Genomic DNA, 15,441 nt, shown 5'->3' on the forward strand with positions numbered 1-15,441 from the left:
ATGAAGTTAAAGGGGGAAATTTCATAACTAATGATTCTCCGTTGATGGACTGTATCCGTGCGTCATTCGTTCCCTCATCTCTTTGTGCTGCTGGTTACGCGTCAAGGTTATTTTGCAGTTGAGATAAACGCCGTCTCTCTGGCTGTCTCTCTTACTGTGAAGCACAAGAGTGAGTGTCTGTTCCGGGCCAGTCACCCGTACCAGGATGTGGCCTTTTAAACCTGCGTGTCTGTGGACTTCCGTTACGCAATGTAACCCCTGCCTCCACCGCCCCCCCCCCCCCCCCCCCGCGCTCCCCCGTGCAAGAATCTTTCTTCTTGCCAGCGTCACATTTCCAAACCACTTCAGAGATTCAGACGAAACCCTTTGAACTCTCAATGAAAGGATTGTAGGGCTGGATTTTAATAATCCGGCCCGTTCTGTTTGAGCTGTAAGAGGGGCCCTGGCCCTGTTTGAGCTGTAAGAAGGGACCCTGGCCCTGTTTGAGCTGTAAGAGGGGCCCTGGCCCTGTTTGAGCTGTAAGAGGGGCCCTGGCCCTGTTTGAGCTGTAAGAGGGGCCCTGGCCCTGTTTGAGCTGTAAGAGGGGCCCTGGTCCTGTTTGAGCTGTAAGAGGGGCCCTGGCCCTGTTTGAGCTGTAAGAGGGGCCCTGGCCCTGTTTGAGCTGTAAGAGGGGCCCTGGCCCTGTTTGAGCTGTAAGTGGGGCCCTGGCCCTGTTTGAGCTGTAAGAGGGGCCCTGGCCCTGTTTGAGCTGTAAGAGGGGCCCTGGCCCTGTTTGAGCTGTAAGAGGGGCCCTGGGCCTGTTTGAGCTGTGAGTGGGGCCCTGGCCCTGTTTGAGCTGTAAGAGGGGCCCTGGGCCTGTTTGAGCTGTAAGTGGGGCCCTGGCCCTGTTTGAGCTGTAAGAGGGGCCCTGGGCCTGTTTGAGCTGTAAGAGGGGCCCTGGCCCTGTTTGAGCTGTAAGTGGGGCCCTGGCCCTGTTTGATTTGTAAGAGGGGCCCTGGCCCTGTTTGAGCTGTAAGAGGGGCCCTGGCCCTGTTTGAGCTGTAAGTGGGGCCCTGGCCCTGTTTGAGCTGTAAGTGGGGCCCTGGCCCTGTTTGAGCTATAAGAGGGGCCCTGGCCCTGTTTGAGCTGTAAGAGGGGCCCTGGCCCTGTTTGAGCTGTAAGAGGGGCCCTGGGCCTGTTTGAGCTGTAAGAGGGGCCCTGGCCCTGTTTGAGCTGTAAGTGGGGCCCTGGCCCTGTTTGAGCTGTAAGTGGGGCCCTGGGCCTGTTTGAGCTGTAAGTGGGGCCCTGGCCCTGTTTGAGCTGTAAGAGGGGCCCTGGCCCTGTTTGAGCTGTAAGAGGGGCCCTGGCCCTGTTTGAGCTGTAAGAAGGGCCCTGTTTGAGCTGTAAGAGGGGCCCTGGCCCTGTTTGAGCTGTAAGTGGGGCCCTGGCCCTGTTTGATTTGTAAGAGGGGCCCTGGCCCTGTTTGAGCTGTAAGAGGGGCCCTGGCCCTGTTTGAGCTGTAAGTGGGGCCCTGGCCCTGTTTGAGCTGTAAGTGGGGCCCTGGCCCTGTTTGAGCTGTAAGAGGGGCCCTGGCCCTGTTTGAGCTGTAAGAGGGGCCCTGGCCCTGTTTGAGCTGTAAGAGGGGCCCTGGCCCTGTTTGAGCTGTAAGTGGGGCCCTGGCCCTGTTTGAGCTGTAAGAGGGGCCCTGGCCCTGTTTGAGCTGTAAGAGGGGCCCTGGCCCTGTTTGAGCTGTAAGAGGGGCCCTGGCCCTGTTTGAGCTGTAAGTGGGGCCCTGGCCCTGGCCCTGTTTGAGCTGTAAGAGGGGCCCTAGCCCTGTTTTCCGCGTGGCCTGTCCTGTGAAATGGCTGCGTCAGCGGGGCCTTCTCTCCAGTGCTAGTCAGCTGCTCGTCACTCCGGGGGGGTGGTGTGGGGTGGGGGGGGGGATTGGGGGGGTGGGTGGGGAGCGCCGCTGGACCGAGGGACTTTTCCAATTTACGGAAAGAGCCAGGTGCGGCCGTGGACCGCTGGAATGCTTTGAACTCCTCCAGCTGACGGAGAACTCAAACAGGGGGCGCGCAAAACCTGGCGCTGCGCATTCCTCCCCCCCCCGCCCCCGCCCCCGCCCCATACTGGCCCAAGTGCAGCTTTTCTGCGTGTGTGTTTTTATTAGCCGTTCTCTGCATCATTCCCACGGGAGCCTCAGTGGAATGCTCAACGTTCTCCTCCCTCGTCGTTCCGTGCAAAGTCATGCGTACGTTTTCTCTCCGGTGGGGGAAGTGTTTCACGCTCCCTGGAGACGAACGCTGCCTGGCGATTAGCGGATTAGGGCCCGTGTGCAGCGAATCCAGGCGGCGGTGGCGGTGGTGGTGGCGGGGAGAACGCGTGGTCAGAGAATACGGTTAGACGCAGGAGAACGAGGTGAGGTCCTGTCTGTACAGTAAAAGGTTGAGGGTTGTGAGTGAGGTCCTGTCTGTACAGTAAAAGGTTTAGGGTTGTGAGTGAGGTCCTGTCTGTACTGCAGAGCACGTGTTGTTCTGAAGGGTTGGGGAAGCTGTCCTGTTAATCGGCTGAGTCCCATGCAACTGCATGCTCTCTCAGAGCAGGGCACACCTGCACACACCTGAGCACACGTGTGTACCTGAGCACACATGTGCACCTGTGCGTACCTGTGTGCACCTGAGCGTACCTGTTTGCACCTGAGCATACCTGTGTGCACCTTGTCGCTCTGCTCACGTGCTTCCCGCTCATTTTGCTCACGCTCCTCTGTCGGTGCAGCCGATTCTCTGGGACTGCAGCCAACTCCCCCAGCAGAACTCATCCGACTGGTTCATTCGCTCAATGCATTTACACCCCCCTCTCCTCCTTCCACATCACACCCTCATCCGTCACCAGGGAAGAGTCAACACCGATTCCGTGTCAAAGCCTTGTGTTCTCTAACCTTCTCGCAGTCGAATCAAATCTGTTCAGGTTTATTAGCATTGCACTTGATTTATTTATTTATTTTTTAACCAAGACCTGTCACAAAGATGCTTTACAAAAGTAACAGAAGGGCAAGAACCAGGCCTTAAACCCCCCCAGAAAGTGATCACTCTCGGGTGGAACCCGGCTATGTATCAGGGGAGCCCATTCTCCTCTGTCTGGCCTGGTACAAAGTGTGAGCGCTGATCCTGGATCAGGGTTTGCCTTTCTCTTTCCCACCCTGGAGGCTGATCCTGAGCAGCGGAGAAGGCGAGAAGGCGGAAGGGATCGTTTCGTAAGCGGACAGCGCTGTAATAAAGGCTTTAACGAGGACAGGTGGCTGATGAGCAGAGCGGCGCGCGAAGGGTGCTGAGCACTTGAAAGCAGAGTCGGGTTTCGCCGTAATAATTCTGTGATGAACCATTTCTGCAGCGCTTCTCAAGCAGGCCCTGAAAATGGCCCTCGCTCAGCGGGCAGCTGACGGTCTGCAGTAAAACCATGCGACCATGAGCAAAGGGTACATTTAAAAACAAAATTAAAAGCAAGCGTAGGTCACAGTGAAGGTCCGGTGGAAGGGGTCAGACGGAGCTCGGAGGAGGCGGGGGGGGGGGGGGGGGGGGGGGGGGGGGCTGTAGCGGGGGCCGATGACCTCCCTGAAATGGGGGATAACAGCCTCGGGTCCCGCCGCAGTCCTGTTCAACGCCGGACTCCCGCCCCTCTCCCATTGGACGAGACAGGGGCGAGGGGGCGGGGCCAGGGATTTCTCTCTCTGTCTTATGAACATTTGTGAAGTAGTGTGAGTGTTAGGGTCGTGGGGGGAGGGTGGTGGGGGGGGTGTACAGTCTGCTGTGGAATACAGCACCAGGAACTCCTGTAGTTAACCCCTTGAATGTGTGTGACCACAGATATGTGATTAGATTGTTCTTAACCGAACATCATGTTCAGCTATGTTCAGTTAAGAACATGCTAATGCTGATGTCACAATCACCGCTGGTAACTTTGAAGCAACGGAGTTCTAGAACACTGACCTGCTCTTCAAAGGGTTAAGAAACAGTAGCTGAGTATCTGGTTATTGTGCTGAATCTGGTAGTACACGGGTTCTATATAAATACTGTCATGTCATAGTGGCCATGATGTCATAAATGGGAGGGGCAGTCACAGCCGCTGTGAGTCATCCACGTGTTTTTTTTGTTTTTTTTTGTTTTTTTAAAGCCTTTTCTGGAGCGTGGCTGTCTGGATCATCTTTGGCTCCAACTGAAATGATCAAACCTTTGTGTTAGTGGTCCCCCGCCCTTCCTAAACACGGTGTCCGGTCTGTAAATGTCACACCCCTGTCATAGCACACCGTGTAATCTGTGTGCTGTCTCTGCGTTTCATCCACCCCACTGTGTCCCCCAACACCACTGTGTCCCCCCACCCCCTGCAGTGTCCCCCACCCCCTGCAGTGTCCTCACTATGCTGAGGGCTTCTTTCCATTGGAAAAATCCCCCACCCCCCTGTATCTCTTTCCTGAGCGGACACAAATCCGCCACACCCCACACACACACACACACACACACGCACACACACACACACACACACTCTGCAACCACACCCACTGAGTGCAAAGCCAGGGCGCTTTAGCCATCTTACACCCCCCAACCCCCCCCAGAAGGAAAACAAACCCAGTGGATTTATCAGGTTGTGGGTGGGGGGGTGGGTGGGTTGTGGGTGGGGGGGTGGGTGGTGTGGTGGGTGGGGGGGTGGGTGGGCAGTGTGTGTGTGTGTGTGTGTGAGAGAAAGTGTGTGTGTGTGTGAGGGAGTGTGTGCTTGTGTGTGTGTGAGTTAGGGTGTGTGTATGGGAGTGTGTGTGTGTGTGTGAGAGAGTTAGTGTCTGTATGAGAGTATGTGTGTGTGTATGAGAGTGTGTGTGTGTGTGTGTGTGAGAGAGTTAGTGTCTGTATGAGAGTGTGTGTGTGTGTGTGTGTGTGTGTGTGTGTGTGAGTGTGTGTGTGTGTGTGTGTGTGTGTGTGTGTTTGAGGCTGGTGCGATTAACAGACTGATGTGAGGTCATCAGCTGAGGGATAACGAGGTGCTCTGACGGTTTATCATCCTGGAGCCTCTTTAACACGTCGCTTCAAAGGACCACACCCTGACCCTCCTCCTCCTCCTCCTCTTCCTCATCCTCCTCTTCCTCCTCTTCCTCTTCCTCTCTGCTGGGGACTGTCTGCTGTGGTGAGACAGGACCCACAGAAACATGCTGCTGTGCTTCTCTTTACTCCGTGGTCTCTGCCATCTTTATTCCCACTGATTTATGGGTAAATGGGGGGGGGGGTCTTCCCCCCAAACCCCCCCCCCCCCCCAGATAAATAGTTTTGTTCTATTCTAAAAGATTCTTTCTGTGAAAATGATGACAAGCAAGACTTGCGTTGTTCTCAGTAGATGGCCTTGAGTTTTGCACGGGCGGGCGGGCGGGGGGGGGCGGGACGGGACAGGACGGGACGGTACGTTATCTCCCAAATTTGCGTCTTTGAAAGGATTCGTTTCAGAGGGACTGTTGCGCCAAATCCCGCCGTATCCCCCGGATACGTAACCCCTTCCGTGGGGTTGAAAGCGGAAATCTGGCGTTGGCGACGGCCATGTTTTGGGGCGCCTGCTTTGCACGCGGGTTCCAGTTCACTTCCTGCGCCGTTTCACCTCGAAAACGAAGCCGTCGCACGTCCTTCTGAAGAAATGCCGTGGAAACGGCGTCTTCCTTTGTTTTTGGTTTTGGGGAGGGGTCTAGACAAATTCTCTCCAACCTGGAGTAGGGACACAGTCTGAAGGAAACCTCTAGAACCCCGAAATGTTCTCCAAAGACTCCTCTTTACTAGGGCTGCCCAACCCTGTTCCCGGAGATGTACCATCCTGTAGGTTTTCATTCCAAGCCTAATTTGGCACACCTGATTCTGCTAATTAGCAGCTTAACGATATCTCTGGCCGTTGAATGGTGTGCTTTTAAAAAAAAAAAAAAAAAAAATGTTTAATAGAGTTGGAGTGACAAACCTGCAGGATTATAGATCTACAGAAACAGGGGGTTGGGCAGCCCAGCTCTGCACCTCTGCTGTGCTGGCTGTGGTGTTCTGATTTAGATCCCGATACTCCACTCCGGTTATCGCGTGCTCTGTGCCTTCCCGATCCAGGGCCGGTTTAATGGGACAGGGTTCAGGCGGGCCTGCTGCGTGCTGATTGGTCGGGGCCGGGCCCCAACGCTGCGTCGCTCCTTGTGTTTGCTCGGCCACGTTTCCTCACACGCCTCTACTTTCAGCTCGAACCGGGGGAGAGAGGAAAACTGGTCTTTAAACGCATTCAAAAACAAACAAAACAAACAAGCTGAACGGCGTTGAGCCTGCGTGTGTGTTTTTGTTTTTGTTTTTGTTTGGCTGGACCGCGACAGCGGGGCCGGCCCTACAAACGCGAGTGTCTGTGACTGACTGAGTGGCTGAGCGATCTGACTGAGTGAGTGAGTGGCTGAGCGATCTGACTGAGTGAGTGAGTGGCTGAGCGATCTGACTGAGTGATGAAGTTACTCCGCTGGTGGGCCGGATCCCGTGCGTTAGGTCCAGCCGCATGCTGGGTTTTGACCTGGTCTTGTTTGGGGGTTAGCACGCGCTGCTGAGGATCTTATTCAGGCTGAGCAGAGCGGCCGTTTGGGTTAATAATTACATCTGAGTCCTGTTTGGCAGCATTCCCTCCCCGCTGCGATCAGGGAGGGGCGGAGCGAGGCCGTCCTTGGCAGCGTCTGCGTCACCGCAAGTTTCTTTTTTTTTCGAGGTTAAGCGCGCGGGACAGTTTCGGGTCCACCCCCCCCCCCCCCCCCCCCCCCGGGGTTTTCTGGTCTGTCGAACACAGAGCTGTGGGTAAAAACACAGGAGACGATTCGCTGGCCTCCTGTCGCAGTCCGACCCCCTCACTCTGCGCCACTGAGGGGACGGGGAAGTCGCACCTCCCCCCGCCCGGCCCCCCACGGCCGCCTGCCGCCTTGCCGTCAGGGACCCAACAGCCTGGCCTTCTGGGTAGTTTTTTAATCGTCACCCCTGTGTGCTGAGAACCTGCAACCACCCTGGCGAACACATTAACTGACTGAGCCACTCACAGTGAACCACTTACTGACGGACTGAACTGCCCGCAGACGGCTAACTGACCTCCCTGTCGTGCTGTTCTGGATGCTGGTCTGCAGTCTGTGATGAGGGCCAACTGAACTATGAGCAGCCTGTCTGTTACCTGTCCATGTCTTTGCGCTTGGTCTTTATTTAGGAAGCAGTTTGTGTCTCTCTCCGTAGTTGCCTGTGGCTCACCCCTCCTCCCCTGTGCCTCACCCCTTCTCACCTGTGCCCCACCCCCTCACCTGCGCGGGGAGGGGGGGGGGGGGCTCTGAGCTCTACCGTTACACACCTGACCCGAGGTCCTGGAGCCCCGGGGTATAGGGCGGTGTGCACAGGATTGGGGGGAGAGGGGCGTGTCTGTAGCCTCTGTGCAGGTGATTGGCAGGTCTCTGCAGTTGGCCACCTGCGTTCAGCTCATCTCACAGAAGAAGGTGTGGCTGTATGCATCTGTGTGTGTGTGTGTGTGTGTGTGTGTGTGTGTGTGTGTGTGTGTGTGTGTGGCTGTATGCATCTGTGTGTGTGTGTGTGGCTGTATGCATCTGTGTGTGTGTGTGTGTGTGTGTGTGTGTGTGTGTGTGTGTGTGTGTGTGTGGCTGTATGCATCTGTGTGTGTGTGTGTGTGTGGCTGTATGCATCTGTGTGTGTGTGTGTGTGTGTGTGTGTGTGTGGCTGTGGCTGTATGCATCTGTGTGTGTGTGTGTGTGTGTGTGGCTGTATGCATCTGTGTGTGTGTGTGTGGCTGTATGCATCTGTGTGTGTGTGTGTGTGTGTGTGTGTGTGTGTGTGTGGCTGTATGCATCTGTGTGTGTGTGTGTGTGTGTGTGTGTGGCTGTATGCATCTGTGTGTGTGTGTGTGTGGCTGTATGCATCTGTGTGTGTGTGTGTGTGTGTGGCTGTATGCATCTGTGTGTGTGTGTGTGTGTGTGTGGCTGTATGCATCTGTGTGTGTGTGTGTGTGTGTGGCTGTATGCATCTGTGTGTGTGTGTGTGTGTGTGGCTGTATGCATCTGTGTGTGTGTGTGTGTGTGTGTGTGTGTGTGTGGCTGTATGCATCTGTGTGTGTGTGTGGCTGTATGCATCTGTGTGTGTGTGTGTGTGTGTGGCTGTATGCATCTGTGTGTGTGTGTGTGTGTGTGGCTGTATGCATCTGTGTGTGTGTGTGGCTGTATGCATCTGTGTGTGTGTGTGTGTGTGTGGCTGTATGCATCTGTGTGTGTGTGTGTGTGTGTGTGTGGCTGTATGCATCTGTGTGTGTGTGTGTGTGTGTGGCTGTATGCATCTGTGTGTGTGTGTGTGTGTGTGTGTGGCTGTATGCATCTGTGTGTGTGTGTGTGTGTGGCTGTATGCATCTGTGTGTGTGTGTGTGTGTGGCTGTATGCATCTGTGTGTGTGTGTGTGTGTGTGTGTATGTACGTTTGTGTGCGTGTGAGCGAGTGAGAGCGAGCGTGTGTGCAGGTTTGTAAGTGTGTGTGTGTGTGTGTGTGTGTGCATGCATGTGCGCGCACGTGTGTGTGTGAGAGAGAGAGTATGAGTGAATGAGAGTGTCTGCAGGTTTGTGAGTGTGTGTGTGCATGCTTGTGCACGTGTGTGTGTGTGTGTGTGAGAGTATGAGTGAGTGAGAGTGTGTGTGCATGCATGTGCGCGCACGTGTGTGTGAGTATGAGTGTGTGTGTGAGTATGAGTGAGTGTGTGTGGGTGTGTGTGTGAGTATGAGCAAGTGTGTGTGTGCGTGTATATATTTGTGTGTTCATGTGAGAGAGTACTGTGTGTATTCCTCTGTGTGTGTGTGTGTGTGTGTGCGTGTGTATATATTTGTGTGTTCATGTGAGAGAGTACTGTGTGTATTCCTCTGTGTGTGTGTGTGTGTGTGTGAGTATGAGTGTGTGTGTGTGTGAGTATATTTGTGTGTTCATGTGAGAGTGTACTGTGTGTATTCCTCTGTGTGTGTGTGTGTGTGTGTGCGTGTGTATATATTTGTGTGTTCATGTGAGAGAGTACTGTGTGTATTCCTCTGTGTGTTTTGGGAATGTGTTTTCTGTGGTGTGGACCCTCCCCCCCTCCCAGCAGCGACTTGATCCCTGATCCCTGGGCCTCAGAAATGCTGGGGTGGGGGGTGGGGGGTGGGGGGGTGCCCTCCCAGGCAGACAGAGACGCCCCCCCCCCCTCCACCGCCCCCCCTCACCCCCCAGCACTGGAAGTTTTCTTATTCTCCAGCGCAACAAGACACCGCAATGCCCTCCGCCAACACCTCTCACCTCTCCCCCTTTATCTTTCCATCTCTCTCGCTTTCATTACATTCATTTTTTTTTTCTTTCCTTCCCTCTCTCCTTCTCTCTCTTTCCCTCTCTCCCCCTCTCTCTCTTTCCCTCTCTCCCCCTCTCTCTCTTTCCTCTCCCCTGTTTTTCTTTGTTGTAAAATATGCTTTATTGGCATGACTGTTCAACCTAAAACATTGTTGCCAAAGCAACAAAATCTTCCTCTCTAACCCCCGCCCCCCCCCCCCCCCCACACACACACACTGATAAAGGGGAACAGAAAGAGGAGGAATGAGAGAGAGAGAGAGAGAGAGAGAGACTCTTATCTCTCTCTGTTCTGTCAGTTCTCCTCTGACAGTATGGCGGTGCTCCCTCAGGGTAAATCAGTGTCTGTGCCTCAGGGTAAATCAGTGTCTGTGCCTCGGACAGTATGGGAGTGTTCCCTCAGGGTAAATCAGTGTCTGTGCCTCGGACAGTATGGGAGTGTTCCCTCAGGGTAAATCAGTGTCTGTGCCTCGGACAGTATGGGAGTGTTCCCTCAGGGTAAATCAGTGTCTGTGCCTCGGACAGTATGGGAGTGTTCCCTCAGGGTAAATCAGTGTCTGTGCCTCGGACAGTATGGGAGTGTTCCCTCAGGGTAAATCAGTGTCTGTGCCTCGGACAGTATGGGGGTGCTCCCTCAGGGTAAATCAGTGTCTGTGCCTCGGGCAGTATGGCGGTGCTCCCTCAGGGTAAATCAGTGTCTGTGCCTCGGACAGTATGGGAGTGTTCCCTCAGGGTAAATCAGTGTCTGTGCCTCGGACAGTATGGGAGTGTTCCCTCAGGGTAAATCAGTGTCTGTGCCTCGGACAGTATGGGAGTGTTCCCTCAGGGTAAATCAGTGTCTGTGCCTCGGACAGTATGGCGGTGCTCCCTCAGGGTAAATCAGTGTCTGTGCCTCGGGCAGTATGGCGGTGCTCCCTCAGGGTAAATCAGTGTCTGTGCCTCGGACAGTATGGGAGTGTTCCCTCAGGGTAAATCAGTGTCTGTGCCTCGGACAGTATGGGAGTGTTCCCTCAGGGTAAATCAGTGTCTGTGCCTCGGGCAGTATGGCAGTGTTCCCTCAGGGTAAATCAGTGTCTGTGCCTCGGACAGTATGGCGGTGCTCCCTCAGGGTAAATCAGTGTCTGTGCCTCGGGCAGTATGGCGGTGCTCCCTCAGGGTAAATCAGTGTCTGTGCCTCGGACAGTATGGGAGTGTTCCCTCAGGGTAAATCAGTGTCTGTGCCTCGGACAGTATGGGAGTGTTCCCTCAGGGTAAATCAGTGTCTGTGCCTCGGGCAGTATGGGAGTGTTCCCTCAGGGTAAATCAGTGTCTGTGCCTCAGACAGTATGGCAGTGTTCCCTCAGGGTAAATCAGTGTCTGTGCCTCGGGCAGTATGGCAGTGCTCCCTCAGGGTAAATCAGTGTCTGTGCCTCGGACAGTATGGGAGTGTTCCCTCAGGGTAAATCAGTGTCTGTGCCTCGGACAGTATGGGAGTGTTCCCTCAGGGTAAATCAGTGTCTGTGCCTCGGGCAGTATGGCAGTGTTCCCTCAGGGTAAATCAGTGTCTGTGCCTCAGGGTAAATCAGTGTCTGTGCCTCGGACAGTATGGGAGTGTTCCCTCAGGGTAAATCAGTGTCTGTGCCTCAGGGTAAATCGGTGTCTGTGCCTCAGGGTAAATCAGTGTCTGTGCCTCGGACAGTGTCCAGGAGGCTTCCCCACGCGGGAATGCTTTTTGTTGCTTTTCCCAGGATGCACTCTGATCTCTCCAGAACAGCCTTCTTGCACTGCCACAGCCGTGCGGAGCCAGTCTGAGAAAAACTGCGCCAGAACTTCACGCAGCTGGGGGGGTAGATGACATCACACGTGTGTGTCCAGTGCGGGGTGCCTGGGTAGCCTAATAATTGGAGAGCTGTGCTTGTAACTCAGAGGTTGCGGGTTTGATTCCCCAGGTGGGGCACAGTACGCATGAGCAAAGGCAGCGGACCTGTTTTCCTTCAGTAAATGTCCCATCTGCACCCGTCTCTCCCAGCCCCATGCCACCCCCCCTCCCCCCTCCCCCCCCCCAAACACACCCTGTCTCAGCAGTGTGGTATTGGCAGAGCTTTGGACGGGTCTCCAGACAGACAGACAGACAGACAGACAGACGGAGGGGATTAGGGGCCGTCGCTGTGTGATATTAAAGAAGGTGACAGCTGAAGCGTTGTCTTCTCCGCTCGGATGACACTAATCCGCCAGACTGTATCCACAGGCCCGGGGCGGGAATCGATAGAGAGGGTCTGTGCACGGCCAGTGATATAATCTGCCTCTGATAAGGAAGTACTGCATCTCTGTGTGCAAATAAGTCATTTCTGCCCAAAAGCAAACCCTTCTCTTTCTCTTTCTTTGGGTCCCTCTCTGTTTTGTGAGTGCTTTTGACAGGTTGGTTTGGGGAGAAAATGGCTGGGTTTTTTGTGATATTTGGTACTGGGGGGGGTATCAGTGGGATTGTTTAACGGAACAGCAGGACCCCCCCCCCCCCCCCCCCAGATGCATCATGGGCACACCTGCTTTTAATTATGGCATTAATAAAAGAAAGAAGAGGGATGGCAGCCTGTGTGTGAGTTTGTACTTCGACAAAGACAAGATGTTCGAAAACGCGGCCGTTTATAGCATAAAAGTGAGCATTTTAAAATGTAGCGTTGCAGCGCATTCTTGGGAGTTGCTGTTGTCACAAAGCCTCATGGGAAGTGTGGCTGGTTCTGCGAGCAGCAGAATGGAATGTTCCTTTTGGGCTCTGCAGCCTGGGGCTCAGTGGCGAGGGGGAGAGAACACCCCCCTTCCCTTCAAAAAAAAAAAAAAAAAAAAACAAATAAAATGAATACATGCAGGTGCAAAAAGGAGTTAGGTGTGTGTGTGTGAGAGAGAGAGATCGAGAGAGAGATAGAGAGAGAGAGCAGCGCCTCAGTTTGGTTTCTCTATTCAGGGTCCAAATTATGCCAAATTAAGGTTCTTTTATTTTATTTTATTGCCCTGAGGGGTAGGTCTTTGCATGTGTACAGAGTTTCATGACTGTAAGCTGTATTCAGGTGAGCATTTTGGCAAAATTACAACGGAGTTCCATCACAATAATGCTAGTAAAGATAACGATAATGATGATAATAATGATAATGATAGTGATAATAGTAATAAAGATAATGGTACTGTTAGTGATAATGGTAGTAATAATAATAATAGTATTTAGGTTTGAGTAATGTAGAGTGTCCTCCTCCCCACAGCCTGCAGTGCTGGATAACCTGCTGACCTCCATGAAGTTTGTCCTGCACGGGATGGGCGTTCTGCGCATAAACCTGGCCAATGCCAAAAACAAAGTGAGTTCCTTCCTCCTTTCATTGTTTTTATCTTTCGTTCTTTCCCTTCGCTCCTCCTCTGCCTGTTCCGTTTTTTCGGTTTTGAGGTGCTTGACCGTTCCCTGATCAACCTCCGGGGCGGTACACGTGGATTCCGCTTTCGGGCCCGCGCTCCTGCCTGCAGCAGGCGCGGTTGTCCTTATTAACCCTTTAAGGTTACTCGCTGGTGTGGCACCCCTGGGAGGGAGGTGTATCGGCAGTTTTGGGAGTGCACTGGAGTTTGCCCCATGGGGAGAGAGAGAGGGCACACCCACACCCACGCACCTTCACCCTTCCCCCTCACGAGTTCCGGGCAAAAACGATAAAGTAAAACCACAAACTAAAGACGAAAGAGAGCGAAACCCAACAACAGCTTTTCAGCTTGCCTCTGGTCGATAGCCTGCTATTCAGCTGACCAGCTCCTCTGCTGTTCAGCTGACCAGCTCCTCCAGCTGTTCAGCTGACCAGCTCCTCCAGCTTTTCAGCTGAGCAGCTCCCCCAGCTTTTCAGCTGACCAGCTCCTCCAGCTTTTCAGCTGATCAGCTCCTCCTGCTTTTCAGCTGACCAGCTCCTCCTGCTTTTCAGCTGACCAGCTCCTCCTGCTTTTCAGCTGACCAGCTCCTCCAGATGTTCAGCTGAGCAGCTCCTCCAGCTGTTCAGCTGAGCAGCTTCTCCAGCTGTTCAGCTGAGCAGCTCCTCCTGCTTTTCAGCTGACCAGCTCCTCCTGCTTTTCAGCTGACCAGCTCCTCTGCTTTTCCTCCACGACTTTTTCTTTCTCTCCTGTCTTCTGTGCTCCAACAAACACGTGCTCGCTCTCTGGGCATGTGGTCCCAGTCTCGGCCCCGTGTCGTGAAGAGGAGCTCTCTGTTCAGCACCTGGGCTGATTAGTTAACACAAGCCAGGTGCGCGTGTTCTCTCCACCGGTAGGCGTGGCAGAGACCAATCTGTTCCACTGCCACAATCGCAAATAAGTGATTACAATGTTCTTAACTGAACTGAGCATTCTAACGCTGATGTAACAATCGCTACTGAAAGCAGTGAGGTTCTAGAACACTGGCATAGAATTTTGAAGAAAAAAAAAAAATTCCAAAAAACCTACTGTTCAAAGGCTTAAAAAAAAAACCAAAACTTTATTTTTCTCTTGCCACTAAAATAATAATGCTAGTTTGCAAATGACAGTTATGCTGGGTTTGAGGCTGGTAATACTTTTACTGGCCTGCTGTACCAGAACGTAACAGCAGGGGGCAGCAGGTCTGCGCTCTCCCTGGTCCGGCCTGGTCCTTGGGGCCTTGTTCGGTCACCACTGCTGTTTACTCAGTGCAGACTTATTAGTCTGCTGGCAAATCCAGCGCATTCCCCAACTGCCTCTGGCCCGGTCTGAAATCCAGGAGCCAAAGCCAGCAGAATCCAGCCCTTTCTCACAAAATATTAAAACAGTAATGATAAAGATAAGAGAGAGATTTATTTTTATTTTGAAAGATTTCAAAGGATTATTTTTATATTTTGTAGTCTGTTCTCCCTTCATAGGGAAATGCGTGCTTTTCTTTATCTCAAGAATGTTGGCGTTGGGTTGTGATGTTTTTACTGTACATATAAACTCAGACAGTATGTGTGTTGCGTTCAGGAACTGAAAAAAGTTATTTGGAAAAATATATGCTTTTAAAATTCTATCTAAGCTGGTGTCCAAAGGGTTAACCTATTTCAAATATTCTTTGATCCAATTCTGTGTGTGTGTGTGTGTGTATGACTGTGTAAGGTGTGTGTGTGTTTGTTTGTGTGCCCCACCCACCCACTTGTACATAAAAGATAATAATTTACTGGTCTCTGAAAGACGAGGATTTCGTGTTGTGACTGGTATGTACTTACTGATCAGTCGTCTGAAGTGTTTTCCGCCTTAGAATTCACAGGAATTCACCCCCCTCCACGCCCCAAATCTTCAAACTAAATTTACACCTTTGAAAGTACAATAATGTTGTTTTTGGCTCCTAATAAGTACCTTTTACAAACAAAGGTACGCATTAACTATGTATTGCTGGTTATGGGTTTTTTTTGTATGCACCTATAAGCGCTACACCTCAGTGGCAAGCATTTGTACCTTTTTAGGCACTTTTCCCACTTTTCCCCGGATTTTTTTTTTTTTGTGGATTCTAAAAACCGCCGTTAGAATATTTAGCTTCAATATCGTCATCTTGGTCCGAAGCCTTTTCGCGACATTGTGTTTGCTGATTTGGGGTAGAGTTGTACATACTCTAGGCACATGCTCTTGCGGTGCACTTTTGATTTCGGCTACACGTGAAATATTATTATTCGCTCTCCGTGCGTGACCAATCGCCGCCGCCGCCGCCGTCACTTCCAATACCGTTGCTATGGCGTCACTGAACAACGGATAATGTGAAATACGCGCAGGTTTTAGGTCGCGTGATCCTGCAAGTAGACATTCTCCGGTTTAAAAAAACGGTGCTTATTTCTCCGGCTTTATTTTGTACGCTGCCGTTAAATTTCGGGTTTTCCCGCCACTTGTCACGCTGCCATTAGCGGGACAGATGCTCTAATTACCAGCAGCAATAAATACTGTAATTGAGCTGCGTAATTACAGCTTTTGTAATGAGGAGGAAGGGAGTGGGGTTTTTTATGCTGGGATAATTACGCATTTGGTCTTTGCGCGTTTAGGCTTGGGTATGGAGCCCATTGTGGCTGCCTCAAAATGTGGCTGCACCGCGGGGGAGGGAGGCGGAG

At 52.6% G+C, this 15,441-nt stretch overlaps 1 protein-coding gene across 3 annotated transcripts in view; it reads left to right on the top strand.

Moving 5' to 3' along the window:
• Positions 1 to 15,441, top strand: part of gnav1 (guanine nucleotide binding protein (G protein) alpha v1) — a 40,071-nt gene that overhangs the window by 4,096 nt on the left and 20,534 nt on the right. For all 3 annotated transcript variants that reach the window (XM_035404107.1, XM_035404106.1, XM_035404105.1), the window contains one exon: positions 12,595 to 12,687. In XM_035404107.1, the coding sequence (XP_035259998.1) occupies positions 12,595 to 12,687 (93 nt within the window). The remainder of the gene's footprint in view (positions 1 to 12,594; positions 12,688 to 15,441) is intronic.

This window comes from Anguilla anguilla, chromosome 2 (assembly GCF_013347855.1).
Source record: "Anguilla anguilla isolate fAngAng1 chromosome 2, fAngAng1.pri, whole genome shotgun sequence".
Classification (NCBI taxonomy): domain Eukaryota; kingdom Metazoa; phylum Chordata; class Actinopteri; order Anguilliformes; family Anguillidae; genus Anguilla; species Anguilla anguilla.